Genomic DNA, 26,158 nt, shown 5'->3' with positions numbered 1-26,158 from the left:
AAAACCCACACTGAGTCAGCATTTAAATCAGAAAAGAAAAATACTGAGTCACCTAAATCCTCTGCCTAACTCACCAAAGTTGAGTTCCAATCTGCTAATAGCAGTATATCAATGAAAGTATTGTGGTGTGATTTCAAAACGAGCCTCAGCAGATGCCACAGAAGTCAACTGATTGATAAATGGGGTTTAGCGCCTCTTATCTGTGCTCTTAAATGATCTGGGGAATTGGACAGGGGTTTAGTTCTGTGTTTCTGGGGCGGCATCCATTTTGTTTTTCTTCCTGAAATTGTGGAAGTTTGTTAAAAGGAAGAATTGAGATTTCCAGATGTCAAGAAGAAATCTGTGCAGTATTTTGTTGGGTTTTGTTTTAAGAAGAAACTCGTGGAGACACCTTTTCTTCTGGTCTGACAGTATTGATGCATCTGTTCTTTTGTCAGTACCTTTTGTCAGTGTATTTGTAATACATTTGCTGACTGAATGTAAAATCAAACATGTTTCCATGTCTTCAAATGTGTTTTACATGTGTTTATCAGCTTATTAAAGCAATTCAGAAGCAGCAGCAGCAGACTCAGAAGTAATGGTTGAGTTGGGAGCTAATGAGATTCAACCAGATCTTTGAAAGCCAGATAAAAAGTAGTTTCTATTTCCTGTGGTACATTAATTTTTTTTTTTTTTCACAGTTTTGAGCCTCTCATTCTTTTATTAATCAGTTACATCCTCATTTTTCTTGATTCCCCTAGCCCAGCATAACTGTTCCAGTTTTTGTGTACAAGTTGCAAGTACAGCAGACCTCAATAATTCATGACAGGCAAAGTGGAGTAAGCACGGAAGTTAATTTGCTGAGCACAAAATATATCCACACTTTATATGGATGTATTTTTACACAGAATTTCAGTCCTTTCATCTGTGAAATGTCATTGTTTGAAATGGTGCATAGAGAGAACATCCATAAGCTGAATTTTCTTCCAGTGTTTTCAGTTAACTGAGAAGGATACTTCAAGAATCAAGTATCATTAAAAGCTGTGTGTGCTGTTTAGCAAGCTGTTAGCATTGCAAGGTAATATTACAAAAATAGAACTGTAAATTTAGTTAGAAGTACAGTTGTTACTATGCTGAAACAAATAGAACACTAAGTAAATGAAGTGTCTTAAGGGCTAAAATAATGTTAAATGACCAAAATTTCAAATACTTGTGAAAAGCATCCTTCAATCTGTGAGGAGCTCTATGGATTTTATCAAGGCTTGTTGTTACGTGAAGTAGTATCTATGAAGGGAACAGGACTGAGAGAGAGACCTGAATTTATAGGTTACCAAAAGTTTTTTCCCCTCCTATTGCAGTGCTGTGAAAAACAGCTTTGAATGACTGCAAGATTAAATCCTTGACACAGGAACTCAGAGAACAATAGATTTTTTTATAACTCTACATAACAATATGAAATTTCAGTGAATCATGCATTTCAAGTAATATTTTGTGCCTTAGAATTACTTAATTTGATTTTTAATAGAATTTGAGTAGAAAGCTGAATTTAGGAGCTGCTGCATGAACAATTCAAGCCATAGGAAAAACATAGGATCACAGAATTATCAATTGAATGGCCCTTTAAAGGTCATCTAATCCAACCCCTCTGCTTTAAGCAGGGATATCTTCAACTAGATCAGGTTGCTCAAAGCCACATCCAACTTGAGGTTGAATTTTCTCCAGGGATAGGACACCCTTGCCTTGCTGGACAACCTGTTCCAGTGTAAAACTATAAATCTCTCATTTAAAGCTTAAAGATTCATGAAAAATTATTTGTACCTGTCATCAAAGGACATTTCCAGATTTATGCCTTTTCTTTTATTCTTTCTGCGCTGGCCACAAACTGAGTTTGAATTTGTTGTTTGCCTGTGGAAGAATAGTTCTCATCTAAAAAGCTGCAGCTTTTGTAATGTCTGCAGGAAATTGTCCGAAAACACTGGATACTTAGGATTGCAATAGGTTATTGATTAATGCTACAGAAACTCTTCTGATCTAAAGAACCAAAAAACCTGAAAGTACATAGAATATTTGCCCATATAATTTTGGGAGTTTTTAAGTTTTCCACAGTATGTGGATGCCATGTTTTTCAAGTAGGGTGATTAGCCAAAGGCATGATTTCTATAATAGTTCAGGATAGGTGATTTTATGGGGAAAAAAAAAAGGTAAAACTTAAATTTTAACTGTTTGTATTGTGGAGTAGGGTGTCATTAAATCAGTAAGATTTGATTAAATTGCGTGAACCAGATATCTGTCCTTATATGTGCCCTTTTCCTTTTAATGTTCTTTCATAATACAAGTAGCTTTTATTTTTAGCCTAGCTGCTTGGTGGTGAGATGGAAGGTTAGCTGTGTGAAGTCAGGTGCTATTTTTGGCTCCCAGTTATGCCACTTAAGGAGAGAATCTGTTATGCTGACTGGTGGACTGGTGTGATTAATGCACCTATGGGCAAAGATATCCTTGTCTTATAACTGGAAGTCCTCGTTTGTTTTTCTCTTCAGACAAACTGGATTATGTTCACAATCACAAGCTGCACTTGCTAATTTTCTGTTTCCAATTTCCACTTACTTTATGTTCAGTAAGGCTGTTGTTTCTTTGTGTTACTCATGAAATTGAGAAGCATGGCATAAAATTTCACTGTTTAATATACTGAAATTATTGACTCTTGTTGAAGTAGTGGATATGGCTGAGATAAGGGTTGTTCAGGGGTGTTTTGTGTTATAGAGACAGATGAGTTGTACAGAGTGATTCAAAATTATTCAAGATTTCCAGAATTTTAGTCCTTTTCAACTGTTATTTTCTGATATCTAAATAGCTGCATATAATCAGTGCAATATTTGAAATGCCATTTTGCAGACAGATCAGTTTTGCCCTTTGGAAAAACTGGTAAGCAGACCTTGCCAGAAAGTCCTACTGCACTGTCCTTAAGAAATAGATACATGTAGGAACTCACTTTAACTTATGCATATTCCTACAGCTTATTTTTCTTCCTGTCATTTCCATTGCAGTGAGGATGATGTGTTTGAATCACACCCAAATGCAATCTTCTATTTCCACGTGTTCATTTCCAGAATTAAAATTTTGAGATGTTAGAAAAATATATGCAAAAATCTTTTTGAAATTGAGATTAAAAACTAAAATGTGAGATGTGCTCTGTTCTGTCATCTGTTCCCAACAGCTGTGGGGCTGTGTGAGTTGTGGTGACCTGACTAGTCTGTTTATTCAGTATTTCTGCATTGTCATACTGTAATAGGCGTTTCCTGGGCTTTCTGCCAGACTTTTTCTGTTTACCAGGCAGCAGGCAAAGATTTAACATTTGTTTCCTTTCTTACTCCTTAGATTCCCTGTGGGATGGAAGGGCTTGTCTTCTCCTTTTTTCACTGCTCTTCCTTGTCATAGAATATCAGTGGAGAGAGGTTCATTTTCTAATGGTGACTGTAATTATGTGACACAGCCACTGATTAAATAGTCATTTAAGAAGCTGACCTAGAAGAATTGGTCTCATTATGGTCTTTGTTTCAATTTCTTTTCCTTTTTTTCTGTTTTCCTAAATAGGTTAACGAGCTCCCTTTATCCAAGGCAGACAAATTCAACATTTACAAATTATTAGAAACAGAAAACTTAGTTTTTCTCTCACAGCTTGCTGAATTTATTAAACTTGAAGGACAAAACAAAAGGATGTAAGATGCCAAACCTCAAGTGGTAAATTGGACAATGTCTTGTGGAAGCTCTGACCTAGAAATCAGATTCATTTTGTAGTTTATTGCAGTGTCCAGCAGAGCTGAGGAAGCCCTCAGACCTTTCCCAAGCTGTGGTTGTGCATAGCTTAGTGAATGTGAATAATTTCATTGACTGCAGTGGGACTGCTGTGAAGTTTAAAATTAACCTCTATGGCATGGGTTTAAAGGGGACTTTTAGAGTGAGAGGAAACCAAAAAACCAAGTGAATTGCTTAAATTAACTGTAGAGAAAAAGGACCTTCAACATGCTCTTCAATATCTGAGGTAATTTTGCTGGTCAAGATGCACAGTCACATATCAGAAGATCAAGTAGTTAATTTTAAATTTTGCAACAGAGTTAATACTTTTTTATTCTTTCAGCATGATGTGATCTGTTACTGTATTTCATGTTTCCTTTGCAGACAAAATAGTTGTGCATTTGAGCCTCTGAAATTAAGAGGCATTTGACCTAATTCCAATTATTTCCAGAGAACAAAGGAGGGATTTTTGTCCCTTCTTGTCTGCTGATGACCTCATGGAAGTTGACTGTTGGGGAAGTTATTGTGGTGCCTTGCATAGTCCTCATAGCTGTAGCCAGTGGGAAAGGTGTGGGTGTCTCGAGCCTTACCAAGCTCACAGTTTTATGTCCTCAGACTTCAGGGCTCCCCAGCCTACCCTAAAGCTGTTTTGGGCAGATTTGCCCAGTCTCTGTAGCATTTGAGCTCTGTCAAGCCTTAAGTCAGAGGATAGCAGCTTGCTTACCCTTCTCTTAGTGTTGTGTAGTTTTGTGCACATTGGGAATTCCCAGAGGGATTCTGTAGTAGAACTGTCACAGAGGACACACATAAGCTGGTGAGGAACAGAAGCTTTTGCAAGTGTCAAGTGCTTCTTCATGACACCAGCAGGAATCTTACCAGTTTGACCTGATTTTACAGGTTTACTACAGAAATGATGTAGCTGTGGGTTTTGTTGCTGTTCTTGTGTACACTGTGGGCTTCTGGCCCTTGAACAGTTTCTCTTTTTTTGCCTGCTCCCAAATCGCTTAGCATACTTGCCTTTGACACTTTGTAATTTCTGTGAAGTGAATAGGTTGTTAATTAAAAAAAGAATACTGGCAATTGCAGTATTTTTTAAAGGGCATATCATTAGTTTGACTTTTCTCAGTATTTCTCCGTCCTGGAGAAATTCTAGCTACCCATCTGGCTATTTCCTCACTGAAGACATGTCACAAAACATAACTGAGGACAACCAGCTGCCATAATTTAGTACTGAACTTCTTGTGTGCCTCTTGGTTAGTCATGAAGGTCATTGATGGTTTAGTAAGTAATTGAGAATATTGGTCAAACACAGCCCCCTTTCCCTTGGTCAAGTTATTCGGAGAAAGAACAGAACCAAGGGGAATTTCCAAGCTAAAAACTCCAGTGTGAAAATCATGGTACTCAGTAGGGAAGGGTGGGAATGCCCTTTTCACCTTCCTTTTTGAGTTCCTGAGGCTGCCCAGAGGAGACTTCCTTTTGCAAGTTAAGCCTGCTGCTGTTGGTGATGGAGCTGAAATGGTAGACAGACAACTGACCTGTTTGTGCAGGAGTGCTTTCCTTGCATTTTGCACCATAAACCCTGGAAAAGTAAGGCTGGCAGCTTCAGAAAACACTGCAAGAATTTTAATAAGTCTGAATGGCAGTGACGAGTAAGCGGCAGTGCTAAAAGTATTTCAAAAGAGGAAACAAAAATGGTGATTGCAAATATGACCTGACTGGTAAAATAGACAAATATTTTACTTTTGCTTACTCACAAAAAAAAAAAAAAAGTTGATGCAAGGGGCAAAGGGCAGAACTGCCAGGGCAGCACAGTTATAGTCTGTCCCAGTCAGAGGAACAGCATTTCCTACAAGAAATGTGGAGACCCCCTCACACTTAAGGCACTAGCAGGGAGGTTGCATCTAGATTTGTCATGCTGACGTTTAAAAAATTATTCACATTTTTTTTAGCAACACATGGGGGAAAAAAACCACTGTAGTCCTTGAAGAATTTCAGCCTCAAATACCTGTCTCAGCTGCTGAGCTGAAAATGCATTCACAAATCCAGCTGTTGCTGTGCATGCTAGTTTTCCTAGTTTTCTTTTTGCCTGTTCTTTCTTTTTATATGTTCTGTGCTTACACCATATCCTGTTTTCTTGAAGTCAGTAGATACAAGTATTTCTTCCACTGTTAAAACAAGTACAAATAATCTCTCGTATCTTTTCCAGTTTTGATGTTTCAGATCCATTTTCAGCTGCTGCTGAGAATTTGTCATCTGGAGAAGCTTTCCCCAGACAGAGGGTGTGGCTCTTCAGGCTTAAACTGTGCAGTCCTGTAGCTGATTACTTAAATGGAATGAGACATACTACATTAAGCCAAACTATTTGTCTTTATAGCTCTTCCTTCTGTGTTTAGAATGAAGCACATTTGTAGAGCTGGAATAGAGACAGTTTACCCACCAAGCTCGTGCCTGGGGGCTGTTGATATATGATCACAGGACTCTGTTGAGTACTACAGATTTCAGGGAATTTGAATTTCCAGGAATTTTTCAAGTATTTATAAAACCTTCTTGGCTCCAGTCTCTCTCTCACACTTTTTTTTTTTTTTTTAAGTATTTTTCTTCTGGAGATTGGAGGAAAAATATTTTCTGGATCAACGTTCATCTATTTATTTCAATTTTTGCCCATTGTATCTTCATCATAAAGGGAAGTCAATAAATACATGATGAATTCTATTTATAAACAGTTGATCATTATTCAGGTTTTTCTGGAGGGGAATGTATCTTCTGTTTGTTACATGTGGTGGAAGTAGGGATTGATGTAAATCACATTTCAAGGCATGTGTGCTGGTAAGGGGAAAGGGATTTCCATATGGATGACAATTTTTATATTCTAATCCAGTGGCTTGATCTGACTGAAGTATTTCTTTGAAAAGAGCTAACATCTTTAGTTTTAAATATTTGTCAGAAACATAAGCCTATTTTGGAAGGTAAATACGATGGGTGTATGTGACATTAAAGCACTGCACTAGTATACAGCAGTGGATCAAGAATCTGACTTTTCAAAGAAAAGTGTTTTTCTCCCTTCCTTTTCAATGCCCCATGTTTGTGGAGGTTTTTTTCTGCATTTAAACCATATTTTTTGGCTTTTAGCTGTAGATTTTGTAGTGCTTTGACCAGTAATTGTCTTACAAGCTGTTGTTAGTCCTGACACTCCTGTAACATAGTTCATATTTAGTCATATATGCCTCTCTAAGAGAGGTCTTTGTGTTTGTCAAAAACTTCATCCAGTGTCTCAAGATTTCATTCCTTCAGTTGAGGTCTTTTTTGAGCCCATCAAGAAGCAGGGATGCCCTGAGTGGTTTGCACATGGTCTCAGAAAGCTGTGGAGAGAAGGCCAGTGAAAGGATTCTGAGAAAAGGACTGACTACAAAACCAATCCAGTCTCACACGTTCTCCACTCTGCTGTGTGTAGAGATGTATTTTGAAGAAAAGCAGTGCAGCAAGACAGCCTGAGCAGCCTTGAGTTGTCAGAGGAGCACCAGTGAGTAATTTCTTGTTTTAAAGAAGCGGCTGGCAGTGGAGTTACCAGGTCACAGGCAATGTTTGTCTGGGAAAGGGTGTTGCATTTAGAAATAAATAGGGTTGAACACATTTTAAACATGTTAATTGAAACATGCAAAGTCAACAGAAAAGTGCTTTTAGCACTAAGAGTGACAAAACAAAGAGTGGGTAAGACTATGGCTGGATAGTGGAAAGAGAAGCAGCATTATCATACACTAGTTTGATAAACTAAATCTTGGTCCCTAACTTTCTGGAATACCTGACATCTTATTCATATGCACAGATTCCACTGCTAATGAAACTTAAAGAAAAAAAGTTTTCAAGATTTTTTTGGTTTATAAATTTCTAAACTGATTGCATCCTGATTAAAGTAATGAAAACTCCTCTCCTATGACCTAATTTCAGATATTCTTTGGAGTGGAATTATGTGATTTGCGAGTTAGACCACAGTGGACTTGCAGCATTCAAAATCACATGCAAACAAATTAATAATTTCAACTTAATAACTTTTTGAACACTGAGCAAAAAGCTTTTATCATTAATTGCTGTGTATACATTTATTTTAATTCTGTAGGAGATAAAGACTTAATTTTAACATCAGTTTGCATCTGGAGAAATCTTCCCTTGACTTTATTGCAATAAAAGCCTAGAAAAATAACTATTAGGTTGTGCTTTTAGAAAAATGCATTTCCATGAATTTAATTTTGAAAATGCTTTCCTCACCTCATAATGTGAGGTGATTTGGGATTGGTAAATTCTAGCAGGTCCTTGTTGTTGTATCGTGCTTTTTGTTTTATCAGTGGGTCTATGGTTTGATTTGTGATTTAGTAGTTTTCCTTGGTGCTGGTATTTCTTTTGTCTCCACCCTTTTCCCAGAAATGTCGTCAGCTAGTTTCTAGTTTCTATTTCTCCAAATTTTACCCATTTCCTAAGACTGTTTTTCTTCCTTGGAAGTTTATTGGTTTGCTCCTGTTATTCCCTGCCTGGGTTTTTACTCCCAACTCTCCTGATTTGTTGGAAGTTGTGTCTGCTCCTGCCTTTCCCCTGAGATATAAGTCTTTGTCGGCCCCCGAATCGGGGCCCAGGAAGAAAGAGGGGAAGAAACACCATCAAATAAAGTTTCCCTGGGACCCCTGTGCGCTGCCTGTGTTTTATTCTGCGCCGAAACAACTGACAACTGGGATTCAAGGAGCTCCAGGGGGAAAACTGCCGCCCCTCACTCTCAACATCATCTAGCTGGGGAAGCAAAGCGGCACTTGTTCTTTGTAGCATACACTTGTTCAATACTTTTCTCGTTCTTGTGTATTTTAGATGTAGCCAGTCTGAATTATTTGTGGGGAGAAGGAGGAATTTGAGTATTCCCTGCTGGAATATAGTGAGGATCTGAGTAAAGCTTTCTCGTAGCTGTGTTTGTCTGGCTTTCAGTTACAATTGTATTTAACACCTTTTACAGTAAGGTGAATACTTTTTACTGTAATCTGTCTTGGTGTCTGACTGACAGGTGGGACTCACACGGGTCAGGCACAGCGTGTGGGAGCAGGCAGAGGCTGGCCTCAGCCTGAACTCCAAGATAGAGGTGCTGTGTCTCCACCTTCAGCAGCTTATCTGGTCACTGGCACTCAGGATTACTTCCTGGGGAAGCGCTTATGTACATGAACATGTGAGGAAGGATATGTGGGAATTACACATTTCTTAAAATTCATTATTCATTCCCATTCCTAGTAGCCATTTTCAGCAGATTTTCCAGAGCATTTCTAAGGGTGCTCCTGTCATCTTTTGTGAACAGATCTAAGCCTTACTCTGTAGAATTGCTCTGCAGACAACGAAGGGATGCTGCTGCTTGCAGTTATACCCCTGTGTATTTCCCAGACTCTGACATAAAACCTGTCATTCCTTCTTCCCTTACTCTCAGTTCAGATGTTAGACTGGATGGGTTAAGGGGTGAGGTGAGGTGAGGCTTTCAATCAGAACAAAAAGATTAATTTTAGGCACTGCTAAACCACAGCATTTAACTCCAACCTGCTCAAAACAGCCTTGCAAGGGCATCAGGAGCAGTGGTGGGCAGGCAGAGCTTGTGGAAATGGCTCCATCTTTGGGGACTTGGAGTGTGAGTTTGCACCTCACGGGACATCTCTGCCCATGTCCTGCCAGTGCTGCTGTGTTCTGCGTGCGTGTGATGTGTTCTGGAGCTTTCTCACAGCTTTTCCTGTTGGCTTGGTTGTTGGGTGCCGGAAATCTGTGGAAATGATGATGTGTCCTCTGGGTTATTAAGCAGAGAGGAATAAATCCCAAGTTAGCAAAACTTCTCTTACGTTTGTGCAGCCTTTTGAATCTAGTGCTTGGTGCCTCTTTGGCTAACTAAAAGCAGCAGTTTCAGGCAGAGCTGAAAATCTCTCTCATCAATGAGAGCAAACTGTCACTGCATCAGTAAGGTGCCAATAAAAGGATTTTGGTGCTGGCTGTGGCCCTTTGGCTGCACAGTGACACAGTGACACAAATGCTGGATGCTGTGAGCAGTGCTGTGCTGAGGATCTGGCTGCTCTCCTGGGGGGGCTGCCATGACAACCCTGCTGCTGGTGGGGAATGCCCTGGCCGGGGTTGCTGCGGAGAGCTCAGGCTCACTGGCATTCTGAGTGGCTCTGGAGGCACCAGAGACCCTTTCCTGTACTTCTGGAGGCACCAGAGACCCTTTCCTGTACTTCTGCTGATGTTCACTGTTGTCACAGTGCGTGAAATATGAAAATGGTCTTGACAGGTATCTGGGAAAGAAAAAAGCTGGTTTCTCTAAAAGCAGATTTTTTTATTACTTCTCTGATATCATGGCTTTATCAAGTGATTTTAACTTCTACTACTAAATTTAATGTGGGCATGCAATGTTTAAAAAAAGGGAAGCAACTATACATTAAAATTTTAATCCATTTACAGGGTTAAATCTTGCTTCCTGCAAACACTTGTGTCTCTTGCAAGGGAGTTAGAATGGGTGGAATTTCTTTTTGGTTTTAACTGTTTTTAAAGCAGACATTTGCTCCTTGATAAGGTGATTCTTATTGACTTTTGAGGATGGAGATTTTTTCAAAGTGTTTGGTTTAGTGTTTTTAGAGAATGTCTAAACTATCTTTTGTTTCTGATATCCTGATCCTTCTTGACATACATTACTTGGATAACATCATTATCCAAGTAGAATCATTACTCATATAATTAAGAACAGACAACTGCAAAGACCATGGAAGGGACTCTATTTCTTTATTTTCTTGAATATGAAATACCTTTTAATAAAAGGGAGAATTACTTCATTATTTTTTTAGCAGGACGTTAAAGCATGGAAATTAAATGCCTCAGAACATAAGAAAACCAATTTGCAGATGCAATCACCTTAATTCAACAGATCTTCCCACAAGCAATTAATGTATTCTTAATACATGAAGCTTTGATATTTGATAGTGTTTTCAGATGTTCCTGTCAAAGCAATGTGTGTGTAGCTATAGGAAAAAGGCATCAGCGTGCCTATGTAACTATAAGCAAAAATACATGTGCTAAATGTAAGAGTTTTTGGAGGTAGGGGCCAGTCGATTTTACATTCTTGGCCCTGATGTTTCCCGCACTGCTTAGAGAAGAGAGAGATCTGACTTACTGAGGAGCTGGAGTGCTTGTGTCGTTAGAAATGGACATTATGGTATCACTGTGAGAAGATAAAGACCAACTTATTAACTGTTACTGTCTAACTGAAGATTTAGTTTTGAAAGCTCTGCATGTGTTTATTTTGCTGTGCAGGTAACGTGCTTGCAGGACTTCTTTGGAGACGACGATGTCTTCATCGCATGTGGGCCAGAGAAGTACCGGTATGCTCAGGATGACTTCGTGCTGGATCACAGTGGTAAGACTGCACATCCTGACCCCATTGAAACAGGAACTTCTCCATCCCATTCCCCTGTTCAACCCTCAAGAAAAGTGTGATTCAGGAAAACATACATGGGAGAATGTTTTCCGATGGATAAAAAAGCTTTTTCAAAGCATCGTCTGGATTCTGTAAGCCTGTTGAAATGCACCAACAAATATGATCCAAATTCCTGCAGAATAGACACTGTCCCTAAAGTTACGTGGAAAGCAGAATTTAATTATAAAATGTTCTGTCATGGATCTAATGAATCTAAAATCTGTTAATGATGTTCACTTTTGGCATCTATGACTGTAAGATAATTTCCATATTGCTTTCTTCATGAGATGTTTGAAAAATCTCATATGTAGCCATGGTCATTTCCAGTCTTGAATTACCCTGCCAGACAATGCCCATAGTGGAGTGAATTCACACTTGTCTACTACAGACCCAGTGTTGGCCTTGTATATATTTTGATGTTATAGGGGATGTTGAGTAGGGGAGGAGGTGAGGCAAACTGGGACTTTGTGCCCTCCTTTCTGCCTTGGGCCGATCACAAATTGAACTTCTTTATGAAAGTTGTTTTTCTGTAAAGAAAAACTTTGTAATGTAAGTTCAAGGAAAAGGCAGTCCTCTACCTTTGGAAGTTTTGGAATTGTCTTTAAATATCAAATCATAAAAATGTTGGGGCTTTTTTCTTCATGTTCATGGAACTGTAGAATGGGTTGAGCTGGAAAGGACCTTTAAAGGGCCTATCTAGTCCAACCCCTGGCAAGACCAGGGACACCTTCAAAAACAAAGTTCAGGTTGCTGAGAGCTCCATTGAATGTTTCCTGGGGTGAGACATTTCTCACCTCTCTAGGGACCCTATTTTAGTGTTTCACCTCTTGCTCAATAAAAAATGTCTTCCTTATATTTAGCCTGAATGTACAGTTTTTTTACTTTAAAACCACTCCTCTTGTTCTATCACTACAGGTCCTACTAGACATGGTTTTTTCTGTCTTTATTGTTCGACCTGTAGGAACACCCTAATTTTCTTTCATGAAAAAAATTAATTTCTTGTAAAGAAAACTTGCCCTGGCAAGAATAATCAGACTATTCCAGAGGAGCTTCAGGTTGTGAATGAAGGATTTTAGATTTTTTTTTTTTAATAAAAACAACAGCACCTTCTGTTCCTGTAATTATTACACACATCATTATTTCATTACTGAAATGCTTAGTTGCAGCAGGAAGTACAGATGTATATCTACCCACTGGCCTGTACATTTGGATGGATGGAGGATTCAACTGCCTCCTATTCTGCTGTTCTTGCTAGGGTGCTGCTTTTCCAGAGCTGCTTGATTATGTTGAGTCAGTTAGTGTGGGGGTGACCAAAAGGGTGGTTTTTTAACATAGTTAACAGCTAAAAAATTACTTTATTCTTATGAAGGAATGGAAGAGCATGGTTGTATTGACTCACAATGCAAATCCCAGGCTGGGCATAATCCTAATTTCTCTAGCAGATTTTAAGGCTGTAAGTGTGCTTTTCCCATTACCCAAGGCACAGACTAGTTGAGCTCATTTCCTTGCCTTTTTCTCTTTCTTTCCTTTATCTCTTCAGCTTTGGTGGTCCCTGCTTCCTCTAATAGCTCTAGGGGTCTTTATGGATAAAAGCAGGTTATATACATGACTTGCAGGGCATGCAGCTCAACTTAATTTTTTTGTGATGACATGGCATCCTAATGATGACATTGGCATCAGGGGCAAAATAAGGAGAGAAATTTATGATCCCATTTGGAGTGGTTTGCTAACGATGCTAACTGTGGGAATTAAAATGTTACCAAAATGACAATGCATGTGTGCTCACTGATTCCTTTCCCACTGAGGTTGTTATTTAATGTTATGTAGTTGATGGTAAATGACAGTAGTCTGTTGTTTCTGGAAACAATAGGCATTTTTCACCTGTTCAAAAATTGGTCACAGCATCAGTTTCTTGAAAAAGAAGGGAAATAGTGCTGGCTGTGCAGTTGCCCAGTATGGAAGTGCCATTACGGCAAGAGCCTTGGCATCAGCATATGTACAAACTTGGATTGTAGTAATAATCCAGCCTCAAGACGTGAAGAAATATTGTCTGCAGAATGTCACATACAGTATTGCATAGCTTAAACGGGTTTTTATGGTGACGAGGTTAGAGTTGTGAGATGCTCTTACAAATCTGTTTGACTCAGCTGGGCAAAGATGTTTAGGAAGTGCTGGTCATTTTCAGGATGACAAACAGCCACGGTGGTGTGTGGAGGGAGCCTGTGCATTGAACTGTTGTCAAAACCCCTGACAGAGTTTGCTTGCTTTGTAGAATGTCGTGTTATGAAGTCTTACTCGCGCTCCTCTGCCATGAGGCACGCTGCATCCAAAAGTCCAGGACCTTCGCGTCGGAGCAAATCCCCTGCCTCAGGTACTACTGCTAGGAAAGGCTGAACACATCAAATACACAAAAATTAATTTTTTTCTAATGGGGTGAAAAAACCTGTTGGCTCTGTAATACAAATGTTTCCAGAGGGACAAAAACCCCTTTTTTCATTTGCAATTTTTTTTTTTTTTTTTTTTTTTTTTAATCCTAGGAAGAAACATGGTTTCTACTTTTTAATTACAGGCACATGTAGTTTCAGTTTATGAACACTGGAGTAATTTGTGCTAATTGTGCTCTTGGGATATGTTTTCAGCATGGCACTTGATTTTCCGGAAAACTATTAACTGCAGGGTTATATATGTGGTTAAATTCATGTTCATTGAACCAGATTATACTCTTAAATTTTAAATTAGAAAGGTTTCTCCTATATAAGCCAAATGCTATCAGAAATACAGCCCTTTGCTGGTTCAAGTAATTTTAGGAGATGTACGGTACTGTGATTGCCCATTAACAGAGAATTTTTCTTCCTGTGCCTCTCATAATTTCAAAGAGAGGTGTTCACACTGTGATTTTGCCACCAGCTTGGCTGAACACCATATTTTTGAACACCATATTTATGAACACCATAAAATTGTTCCAACAATTTTATGTAAATAAAGGGAGAAACTTGTTTTTTTAAAAAAAATTTTAACCACTGCATTTAAATTCTAAATACTTACTTTTCCCCTGAAATCAAACTATTGAATATGTAAATACATGATGCTCTTTTTTGAATGTAACTATAAATGTAAGCTTCTGTGTGTATTCAAAACTGTAACATGTTCCATATTCTCATCCCCACATTTGTTTTGCTTAATTGGTGCTTGTTAAAGTCATTTTATCGTTGGGTTTTTTCAAGTGGAATATTAATAATCTGTTTATAAAGGTTGAATGTTTAACTGGAAAGCTTCAAAGGAGCATTGCAGAAAAATGTATCATGAAGGGCAGGTTTTGCAACTGATCTACATTTCATGCAATTCTTTTACCTCCAGTGATATGATGTAGGATATCTATCAGCAGTGAATTTTATGCAAAGTTTTTAGATATCAGTGCTGTCATTCCCATACTTATTTCTGCTTAGACCCTCTTTGGTTTGGTTAATTTGAAAAATGTATGTAAAGTATGTGGTATTTATCCTTCTATTTACTTGCCTTTTTAAAATTTTTTTTATTTTCCTTTCTTCCTTCCATGCATGTTCAGAGCTGTTTAATAACTTCTTTCCTTAATGTCTTTCTCCTTTGTGTCAAATATATGAGTACAGTAAAGACGGGTGGCCACTCCAGTGCTCATTCTTCAGCAAAATCCCCAGGTGAGCCATTAGTATTATGGCTGTATATCCCCAGTGTGTCTCCTCCCTCTCCATTTACCTGTATTTTTGGTGCTGTATTTGTGAATGTGTTGAAGTTTGAAACACATTTTGCATTGACAGAGACATAATGGGTGTTGGATCTTTTTTTTTTTATTGTTGAGGTGGATCATGTCAGTGAAATAATGCTTTTCAGTTTGACACTAATGGTGTCAAAGTTAAATTTTTAAAGGTATAATTAGACTACAAGTAGAGAGCATTCTAAGGAGCAATGCATTTTTATGTTTATGCTAAAGCATATTAAAATGGAACATTTCAGCCAGCAAAAAGACAGGTATGAGAATTACTGAAAAAAGCACTGCAAAACCATCTCATGTGTGTTGAGGACTCTCCGTGTGTGGAGACACGTGGTTTGACTCTATTTTAGAAGGTTGATTTATTATGTTAAATATTATATTAAAATACTACATTAAGACTATACTAAAAGAACAGAGAGATTAGAAAGTTACAAGAACAGAACAGAATAGAATAACAAAATCTTGTAACTGCTCACAGCCTTGACACAAGTGGCTGTGATTAGTTATCAATAGAAAACAATCCACATAGACTAATCATGAATGCACTTGTTACGTTCCACAGCAGCAGATAATAATTGTTTACATTTCTCTCCTGAGGCTCCTCAGCTTCTCAGGAGAGGAAAAATCTCAGCAAAAGATTTTTCATAATACCATAGCTACACATGTGTTTCAATCTTATGTGCAATTTCTTATTTTTCTTGTATTACTTCAGCCTAAATTCTACAATAACTGAGGAATCGTACTTTCAGTTCAAAGTCAAAGCATTTGTGAAACAAGTAACATACCAATTGATTAGCAAATAAATTGAGTCTTTGGCTCATACTAGAAGTAAACAATTAAGAAGTTATTAATAGATTTTTAAGTTTTAAACATTCCAGTGTGCCAGACATGTAGCCTAACATGCACTACTTCAGAATTACAGAAAAGTTTTGGGGTTTTTTTCTGTGTATTCACTGGTGTGCGTGTGGAAAGAAACCTCAAAATAATTTATGCTTAGAAAATAGATTAAAAAGGTAAGTTTGGCATACATAGGGAATAACCAGCAAATCCATAGCAGCAGATTTGTGCCAATACAGATTGCTGGGTTATTGAGTGAGGGAAGAGAAAAAAATGCTGCTGTCTGAAATAGCAGTGTCATGGTTCAACCTTGGCCAGCAACTAAGCACCGCACAGGCACTTCCTGACTTCTGTGCTGCCGCAGAATAAAGGAACTGAATTGGAAGGGTGAAATTTAGAAAACTCATGGGTTGAGATATGAGTTGTTTAGTAACTGAAGAAACAATAGTAATAGCAACAATGATACTGCAATGAAAAACAACGAAGAGAGAGAAATAAAACCCAAGAACAACAAGTGATGTGAATGAGCAGCTGACTGATGCCGTCTTGTCCTGGAGCAGTGTCTGCCAGCATTCCCTCTCATTTTACTGCTGAGCATGGTGCTGTATGGTCTGCAATATTCCTTGGATAACTGGGGCCAGCTCTTCCACCTGTGTCCCCTCTCAGCTTGTGAGGAGCAGAAAAGGCCTCGATGCTGCTCATGCTCAGCAATCACAGGAACATCCCTGCATTAGCAGCACTTCCCAGCACAAATCCAAAACGTAGCCCTGTGCTAGCTGCTGTGAAGAAAATTAATTGCACCCCAGCCAGAGCCAGCACAAGCAGCTGGCTAACTCCCTGTAGATGCAACATCTTTACACCTGGGCAGGGCCAGTTCCGGCTTTCCCTGTTGTTGCAGTTGCTCCGCAGCTGACGTGCAGTGGCTCTCCGAAGGCACCGGCAAAGAGGAATCTGCAGACAGCTCTTTCCAGCAGGATCCTCAGCAGAGCCTGTGTGTGTTCTATATAGGCACAAAAGTTGGAAGGCACCGCTGGGTGTCATCTAGTCACACCCCTGGTTCAGAACACTGCCCTTCTCCACCAGGAATAGCTGAGATATTAGCAAAGAGCTGCAGCACTGTCAGTGCAGTCTGGGCTCTTCTTCCTTGGACAGTTTTGGGAGGGAAGCACGTTATGTTAACCAGCCAGTTTCACTGGAACAACTAAGTGGTTCTGCCAATGCTTAAAGAGGATGGTGGTGACTTAGACAAGGATGCCTTACAGTGGTCATGTCCAGGAAGTAGTGATGTTTCTGTGAGCTGTATAAAAGAATCTTAGAACAAACAAAAAAAATCTTCCTCCTGTAGTACTAGTTTGTCATTTGGAAGCAAACTCTGAGATATTTCTACTGAAGTATCTCATTTTTGGTCATGCAAGAAGCAGAAAACAGTAAGATAGCAGTCCCTAGCCCTTGCCATTGTCATACTTGCAAATTCTTTCTAGAGCAAGGATGCATTGGTTATCCAGAACAAATTGTTGGAGTCTACAACTTCAACAGGGTAGTGTACTCTGAGATGTTTTCAGCTTCTCAAAAAAATTAAAAAAAAAAAAAACAAACCCTTAAAATCACCTGTTTTTCTTACAGGCAAACATTGTTAAAATCAAGATGAAAATATCCTAAATACACTGAATACTTTTAAAAGAAGATACTAAGGTCTTGATCCTGTAACAGAACTGGGAATATAAATCCAAGTTATCAGACTTCAAGATAGACTTATAGAATAGCTAAACACCAATTAGTTATATCTTAACACCAAACACCAGAGGAGATTTTTGTGAAAACCAGGGTTTTGTGGAAGTTGCAGTGCAGTCAGCCTGGCCTAGTGGCAGATGGGCTGCCCAGGTTGTAAAAATAGTCCTTGAAAGCCATCTCCCATACTCAGATAATGTTAGTGTGCTGGGTCAATGGACACTTGTAAAATAAATCCAGTAATTTAAGAAATGATGCATAACCCATGACAGACCTGAATATGTGAAGGAATTGTGCAGGTTATTTGACTGAAGCTCACTTTCTGTTTACCAGGTTGTCTTTTCTTTCTGGAAATATAATTCATCACTGTGCTATGAAGCATTTTTAGCTCTTAAATTTCTGCCTAGTATTTTTCTCTCCCATGAAAAATGAGGATCAGCTGAAAAGAAATGATGTCTCATCATATAACATTGCATCATATTTGTGTCTGATGGACAGTGTACTATTCTCTCTGCATAATGAAATTTGTCAGTTTGACCTTTTCGGAAAAATACAAGGACTGACCTAAGTTATACTCAATACACCAGAGAGATAACAAATGTTGTATAAGGCCTGTCTAAAAACCTGGACTGAAAATGAATGAACTCTTTAAGACAAGAGGGTATTGTATTTTCAAAGACACTTGTACTTGTTGGAAGCTCAAAAACAACTTACTAGCTTTTCTCTTGAGGTTTTTTCCCCCTAAATCAACATTTTCTGAACTACTGCTGAAGTTTTTTGTTATGCAAACAGTTCTGTGAAATATTCTACCTAAAAAGTGAGGCCTTGATCCAAACTGAAGAGGAGGAGGGTCAAATATCCTCAGAAACATTTTCTTTCTATAAATGTTATTGTGTGATACCACAATTTATTATGCAATTTTTAAAGGCTGTGGCTGGTTTTTTTTTTTTCTTTGTTTCTGTGCCCAAACCTCTTGCCCTGGAAAAGGACAGAATGGGCCTTTTTAATCTCTGGAATGACAATGCAATCTTTCCTGTCTCCTTGATCCCATATCCAGCCACATGAACTTTCAGGGTGCAGTTTTGTGACATGCAAATATCTATGTTATTCCTAAATACTGAGGACTCTGTTTTGGTCTATGTTTGCCGACTTCAGTAATAACTTTTGATTTTTATTCATCTTTTCTTTCATTTTTTTATTTTCATTGCTTTGACCAGTTAATGGAACCCCAAGCAGTCAGTTATCCACCCCAAAATCTACAAAGTCCTCCAGTTCTTCACCAACAAGCCCAGGCAGCTTTCGTGGACTCAAGGTAAGTGCAAGAACCATTAAGCTCCCTAAATTTCATTACTGTGTGACTGTGTGACGCTGGTACTGAAGGAAAAATAAAAAGCTATAATTTTGGAGAGTAGCCTTGCAAGTATGATTTTTGCTAATGTGGAGAATAGATCTGAAGTAAGATTTTTGTGTTTTGTCTGGGTTGAACACTCAGTTTAGGAAAGGCACTGTGTGATGCTGGCTCGAATATGCCACTTTTTCCTCTAAATTTTCCATTTTTCTGTGGACTGCAGAAATCCTCCAAGCAATTTGTATCCCTTCAGCCTACAGAAATGTAGTATTGTCTTATAGCCTGTAGCATTGCCCAAGTTTCATCTAAAGCAGACTTATTTCTCCCTGGCACCAATTTCACCCCTCAATCCAGTCTCCTGCCAGAAAGGGTTTGAGTTCTTCCTTTGGGAGCAGCCTGATGTCTGACATATTTTTCTGTGTTGCACCAAGTGATTTCTCTTCCTCTCCCACTTCAGAACTGGCTGCATTTGCAGCTCTTGGAGGCTGCTCTGTGCCTTTGGCTCAGTGAAATAAAAGGAACGTTCTGGATTACAGGGGAGCATCTCATTGCTGCATTTGTGCAGCTGTCCTTTCAAGGGGAATTTTCTCATGGAATCATAAATTGCAGCCTTTCTGGAAGCAGACTGGATGGTTTGCACTGATTATTCTGATCAAGTAATAGCTCCTATTGGTGAACACAGCACTTTTGAAGAGGCTGCATAATTCTGTGGAAAACTGTTTTCTCTGTTAAGAGACTGGCTAAAGGACGTGATTTGCATAGTGCTCAGATTTGGGTTTTGACATGCTAATTGTTATCAAGTCTTGTTTTGAAAGGAGTATTGGCACTGGTTTTTGCCAGACTGCTTGTGATAATTCTGACAAAGGATTTTGATTATTTTAATTTATTTGTTTAATTTATTTGTTTAATTGTTCAATTTTAAATTAATTTTAAATTATATCAGTAGCTGTTTGGTTCAATAATTTTCAAGAGCAATAATAGTTCTGACATGGAAAATTAGAACTGTGTCTGTCTGGACAGCTCCTCTATTGAGCTTGCAGTAGAGGACACCAGAATCACTGGGCTTGAGGCTCTCAGCTGGTCTGCACTATATTTAACACATGCTCTTTGGTCTTTCTTTAATGAAATTACGAGTTTAGAAACAAGATCATTTGCCTTGGTTTTTTCCACTGCTGCCCTGTCTGCTTTTAACTGATTAAAGTTGCATTAAGGCAGAGATAATTCTGATAGCTGGAAGCACTTCTCACCAAACTGGACATGTCCCCTTTCCCATGCTCACTCAAGTAGGCTGCTGTACGTTTTCAATTAGGAATTTAATTGGTGCTGGCTACTAATGGGTTTTTGTGTCAAATTATTCACCCCCATACGACCAAAGAGAACAGCAAAACCAAATTAAGCACCTCAGATCTGATGTGTTACTGAGGTAGTGAGTACCTCTTGTTTTGTCCTTTAGGATGCATCTGTTTAGCAGTAGTGTCCCAGCTGGGCTCCTGAGACAAAAGACAGGGAAAGTTATCAGGGGAGTTCCAAAAGGATCAAGTGTGCTGTTCAGTCACACTTGTTTCTCAGTTTTGTTGTAGTAGTCAGGAGTGTTTTGGGGAAGCATAAAACCAGTAACACGGAGGCATAGTTTTATGCAATTGGGATTTTTTTTTTTTTTTTTTTTTTTTTGTTTATTCTGATGAGAGAAAAGGGGGAAGCAGGGAACAATTTTATTACTTGGAGATTATTGCTTTTCCCTATTGTTTAATATTTCCTTGTTGCTAAGACTGCATTGCTGCACAGACAAGCAGTCTGGCTTCCTGCACTTGTGTAAAGAAGGTGCCATGACTACAGCTGAATGAAAATTTAGATATAAATACTATGTCAGTGAGAGAATAAGATGTATTTTAGAGTTTTCTGTCTTTGGGAGTTCAATATTTTGAGTGATTTATTGTGCACAAATCTTATATATTTGTTTTTGTAGAGGGAGAAACAGCAGGACTGAATAATGGTTTTGTACAAGCTTGAGGCAACATAAAAAAGGGAAAAAAATCAGAGTTGATGTTTCTGTTTCCTGTAAGGAGCAGCTGCACTTGAACTGCACTTTAAAAACTGTTTTATTTGAAAAGCCAGAGCAAAGTAAAATATTTTACTATATATTAGAACCTTGCTAAGCTTTTTGTAGTTTGACAATCAATGTAGAGCATAAGTGATAGTGCTAGACATCAAGGCAGCCAGCTTGCAAAAATACTGACTGCAGCAGCAATTTTGTCTCAGTCTCAGACACTGAATCTTATATCATATTCTCTGAATGCCACTGTTCCTTTAAAGTGCAGCCTCTTCAGTCCCCAAGGATTCCCTCTGCTTCACAACTCTTTTGTTAGGAGCAGTATGTTCAGGCACAGAAAATTCCTCACAGGAAAGACTCCTTGTGAACAGTTTATCTTTAAAGGGAAGGGCTGTCTCTCTCTGTCCTTTCTAGCTTTTCCAAGCAGAGTGCCCTTGTGGTATTAATTGTTCACTATATACAGTTAAGTCCAGCATCCCAGGCTTGCAGAAGGGTTTTAAATAGTGGACTCTGAGGTTACATTGAAGTCAGGAATTAAAGCTATGTCTTAATAATAGTAAACGTGATGGAATTTCCCCACAAACCTAAATAAAAGCCTTCATTCCAGTAAGTGACAAATGTGGATACTATGCTCCCAATACCCTATATAGTCTTATTCAGGCTGTTTATTTTTAACAGCCCAGAATTACTCTGCAACTCAGCATTTCACTTAGCAGGGGCTTTGTTTCAAGGTGAAGATTTAGATGTAAAAGTTAAGAAGTATGGGCATGAAGTAAATGACTACTCTGTGCAGTGTTCTCTTTTGATCAAATGTGCTGAGTTGCTTATTTTCCTGTTGAATTCCGATGGAGATAAAATCTGGTGCATGGGTTAATAATAAATGGTAATGGTGCATTTGGTGTCACAGGACAGCTGACCAAGAGAAGTCCTTTTGCTGTTCTGGAGGCAGTGGAGAGGTTTAACATTTTGCTTTGGTTCTAAGTGTACATTTCCATGCAAAGCTGTTATGGGTGATTTGACTCTTAGCTCTACCAGTACATCTGTTATTCTGCACACATTGTACCATAAAAAAAAAATCCAGAGACTAAATTAAATTTGGAAATTGGTGTAACTTTGGAAAGTGGTATCATAAATTCCTTATGCTTACTTGGATTGCTTTATTGTCCCCTCTTGAAATTAAGGACCACAAAGTCTTGCAATCTTTTTAAAAAAAAAAAATCATCCAAATAAAGAGGCTTTACAGTTGAACCCTTTCGTAGACTCAGAATTATGCTAAATAACTTTGTGTTTGAATTTGTTTGGGTGTTACTTTTGCAATTGATGGACCACATGACCAAAGTGAAAGGGCATTAGAATCTGATCCAACAAATAACTTAAGTACTTGCTTAACTTTCAGCAATTGAGTAGTCCCTTTTACTTCAATGAGGATGTTAATGTACTTAAAGTTAAACATGTGCTTAAGTGATTTGAAGGATTAGTGTCTATCTTCATCAAGGTTTTTGATCTCTTCAGCGTTGTACATGTGTTCTTTGTGTGTAGTTATATGTAAAGATCATTTACATGTGATTATCCAGCCTAGTGACACAGGGCCCACAGCAGTTCATAGGGGTTCTTTAAGTGATGCATTTGGTGAATTTACAATTCATGTGTAAGGATCAAAAAAAATTACTGAGTTTCTGTCTTACACATTATGTTATTATTAAGCATTACAATAGTAAATACTCAAAATATCTCTATGAAACACTGATTATATAAATAGCATTATGTTCAGAATGTCTTTTAGTCCCTTCTTACTACAGCCATTCAGGATGAATTACAATGACATAACCAAAGTGTCCCCAGATTTCAGAGAATACTTCTGCAAAGTTAATCCACAGTTCCACTGAAATACTGATACTCCACAGTTAGATTCACCACCATCCCATGTAGCTGCCAAGGAGTTAGGTATTTCTTTCAATATGAAAATAATTCTCAAATGTTTCCACAAACATTCGAGTCACAGGCACTCTTAATCCTGAGTGCAGAGGTTTGCCAACCAAGGTACCATTCCACTGCAAGAGAATAAGGGTTTGTATTTGTGGATCCTTAAAAAATAAAATCCCACCAGCTGTGGAGTTGTGGCAGAGTTAGGGTTAAACCTGCCATTTCAGATTCTTATCTAACACCTCAGTCACAATGGCAGCATTAATTTTATTTTATTTTTGTGTTCATTTAAGCTTTTTTCCCCTGTTAATGTTTGCTTCCTTCTTGTGGTAAGAAGGAATGTGCCCAGTCATGCTCTGCCCTGATTACAAGACTGAAGGAAGTTGAAAATGTGGGCTAGATGTTCCCATGTATTGTCACTCACTGCAAACCCAAAATAGATTAATATTTTAGGCTGATGACTGATACTTGGCCATGGTCTGTTCTGCTATCTCTGCTTCATGCTTGAAGAAAATGTGGCTGACTGGCTAAGAGACTGACTCGTGATTTTGTACAAATGTCATTTAACCCAAATGTCCTTGTCCATAATCCCTGTTAAATAGACAGATAACTCAGAAAGACAGCAGCCTTAACACAGCCTGGGTTTAAGTTATTAGCAAGGAGCAGAGTAATAGCTGCCTGCTTGCTGTTTGGTGCTACTTCTATGCCAAACACTGGTAAACTTTGTTGTTTCAGGGGCTCTGCAAAATGAAGTTGTACAGCTCCTAGTTACTGTGCCTTTAGCTGATTTGGCAGCTCAGCTGCCACTAGAAACTTAAGCATTCATTAGCATTTCATGAGCCTTTAGACAATATCCCTATCTGTCAGTTCAGTTCTTTCCCTGACAATAGTGTTAATGATTTAAAATATTCAGCAGTGTAACCAGACAATGTCAGCTGAAAGGCAAAATGCTGCATTTGCATTCTCGGTGTCTCGAAAAGCCATTTCAACAGACACTGAGCTTAAGGCAGAGAAGCATTTTAATCCTTCCTGTGGTGAGTGCTAAAAGCCACCAGAATGGCCCATGAAGAAAATAAGATCTGGAACTTCACAGAACAGCAAGAAATGTTACATAGAGGAGGGGGAATGATCTAAACTTTATTTTAAATTCATGCAGCATCCCTATACATAACTGTAATAGGAGAGCTTATAAAAGTGGTGCACAGAACACGTTCAGTATATTTGACTATTTATGGCATTCATTCCTATGCCTCCACCCCTTTCCAAAATAAAAACTTAGTGTCGTTTACATCCCTGGGCAGCATGACAGGATGACTTAAAGCAGAATAATGAAGATTCAAATCCAGTATCGATTAAGTTGCTAGTGCAGGAAAATCAGTTTTCTTCAGCTGTCGTGCTTGAAAATTATTTAGATATTTGTTTATTTACAGTGTCACAGTTACTAAAACTGGATCTATGTCTGGATACAAATCTGACATCTATATTGAAATCTTTGTAGGTGTCAAAATCTTCACAAAAATCTTCACATCTATAATAGCCTAAAATATAGCGCAATAGATGGCTGAAAAAATCTGATTATCATAGATGTACCTGGCCACCTAGGCCAAAATTGCAGGTGTAGCTGAAAGGACTTTCCTTTGCTGTTTACTGAAATCTGTTCAACTGCTTATCTAAATAGAAATATTGTGGCTGAATCTTGAATTGGTACAAGTGACAATGATGATGAACTTTGAGAAAACAAGAATGAAAATAAGACAGGAGTAGAAAAGTAAACTGAATTTGTATAAGTGTTTTTAGTGGGTTTTTTTTTCAACTTTGCTGCTTTTTTGTATGGCTCTTTCTTGTGATTACCATCAGAAATTAGAAGTTCTTTTGTACTTCCACAGATCTCCCCACATGGTGGATCTTCTTCCAACGTGAATGGTGTACCTGAATCACTCCGTTGCCAGAGTCCCGAAGGTAGGACACCAGGAACTGCTGGCAATCCTTGCCAGAATTTTGCTGTGGATGACACTTGTGTTAGCACTATCTGGTGGTTTCTGAAGACTCCAAATAATTTTCTGATTGGAGATGTTTGTTACCTTGTTGGTTCACCTTGTAAAAATTTTAGCCCAATTCATGCATCAAGGCAGTAAAGTAAGGAGATAAATTTTGATAGTTTTTTTGTCCATTGGTAGCATATTACTGGACCTTGCTCTTCAAGAGTTGCTGTCAGGAATTTGGCTGCTTTTGAACATGACCTGCATTATCACTAGAAATGTGTTTTGTGGCGGGATTGAAAGAGGAACCCTCCTCAAAAGAGCTCATTGTGCTTCAGGTGGAACCACTGGCCAATTAACTGACCTTAGCTAAATTAAACATTTCATTCCTCATCTCTTTACAGCAAAGTTAATTATTTTGAAATATTTTTAAATTTCATGTTGGGGTAATGTATTTTATTTTAAAAATACTAAAATAAGCATCTATGAAAATTACTTGCATTTTGGATGTTCTAGGAGTACCTGTAAGAACTTGAAGGAATTCAGCAGATAAAACTTTTTGGGTCTTTTATATGCATTGTAGCTGAATCTTATTTGCATTTTTGCTTTGAATTTGCAAAAAAAAGAAGTCAAAAAAGTAATTTGATGTCAGAAAATTTTAGATTAAGAACTTCTAACTGCATTCTTTACTTTTAGAATATGCCTATACAAGAACATAGCAAGAGGCTTATTTATGTGTTCAAAGGTCAAATATCTTTGGGTTCATCTTGTTCTTCTTTACACTTGAGATAAAACCAAGGGAATTGCAGCAGAGAAAACAACTTGCTTTTAAGTTTTGTTTTGTATTTGTGACTGTTTTTTGTCTGTGGAGCCCATTGGGGATATATTGCATCCTGCTGACACTTCTCTTCAGCTTGCATTATTGACTTCCCTATTTTTTTACAGGCTTGAATGGAAACAAGTTCTCAGGGTCATCTACCATTCTTGAGAAGTATAAAGTGGGGAAGGTGATTGGCGATGGCAATTTCGCTGTCGTAAAGGAGTGTGTGGAACGGTGAGCAAGGAAACTGTTCAGTCCTGCTGCTTTTTGCACTGGATAAAGCCCTGTGCATTAGCATAATTTCCTACACAAATGTAATGAGATGAAAGCGAAGAGCAGTTGCAAAAAATATGCACACACTTCAGGAGAAATAGGCATAGCAAAACAAGCAGAGCTTCCTGTGTTTTCTTCTAGCAAAGGGATACAAGAGCAGCAGAGAGCCATGGCTTTTTATCCCACAAAATCCCATCACCTTCTCAT

The 26,158-nt window shown here is 38.3% G+C and overlaps 1 protein-coding gene across 1 annotated transcript in view; it reads left to right on the top strand.

Moving 5' to 3' along the window:
• DCLK2 (doublecortin like kinase 2) overlaps nt 1-26,158 on the top strand; it is an 81,614-nt gene that overhangs the window by 34,308 nt on the left and 21,148 nt on the right. Inside the window, exons 3-8 of the mRNA XM_041479892.1 lie at nt 11,083-11,185; nt 13,518-13,616; nt 14,872-14,919; nt 18,776-18,870; nt 24,766-24,838; nt 25,804-25,912. Of these exons, the coding sequence (XP_041335826.1) occupies nt 11,083-11,185; nt 13,518-13,616; nt 14,872-14,919; nt 18,776-18,870; nt 24,766-24,838; nt 25,804-25,912 (527 nt within the window). The remainder of the gene's footprint in view (nt 1-11,082; nt 11,186-13,517; nt 13,617-14,871; nt 14,920-18,775; nt 18,871-24,765; nt 24,839-25,803; nt 25,913-26,158) is intronic.

This window comes from Pyrgilauda ruficollis, unplaced genomic scaffold (genome assembly GCF_017590135.1).
Source record: "Pyrgilauda ruficollis isolate IOZ18807 unplaced genomic scaffold, ASM1759013v1 scaffold114, whole genome shotgun sequence".
Lineage (NCBI taxonomy): Eukaryota > Metazoa > Chordata > Aves > Passeriformes > Passeridae > Pyrgilauda > Pyrgilauda ruficollis.
This window is presented reverse-complemented; position numbering and strand designations above follow the sequence as displayed.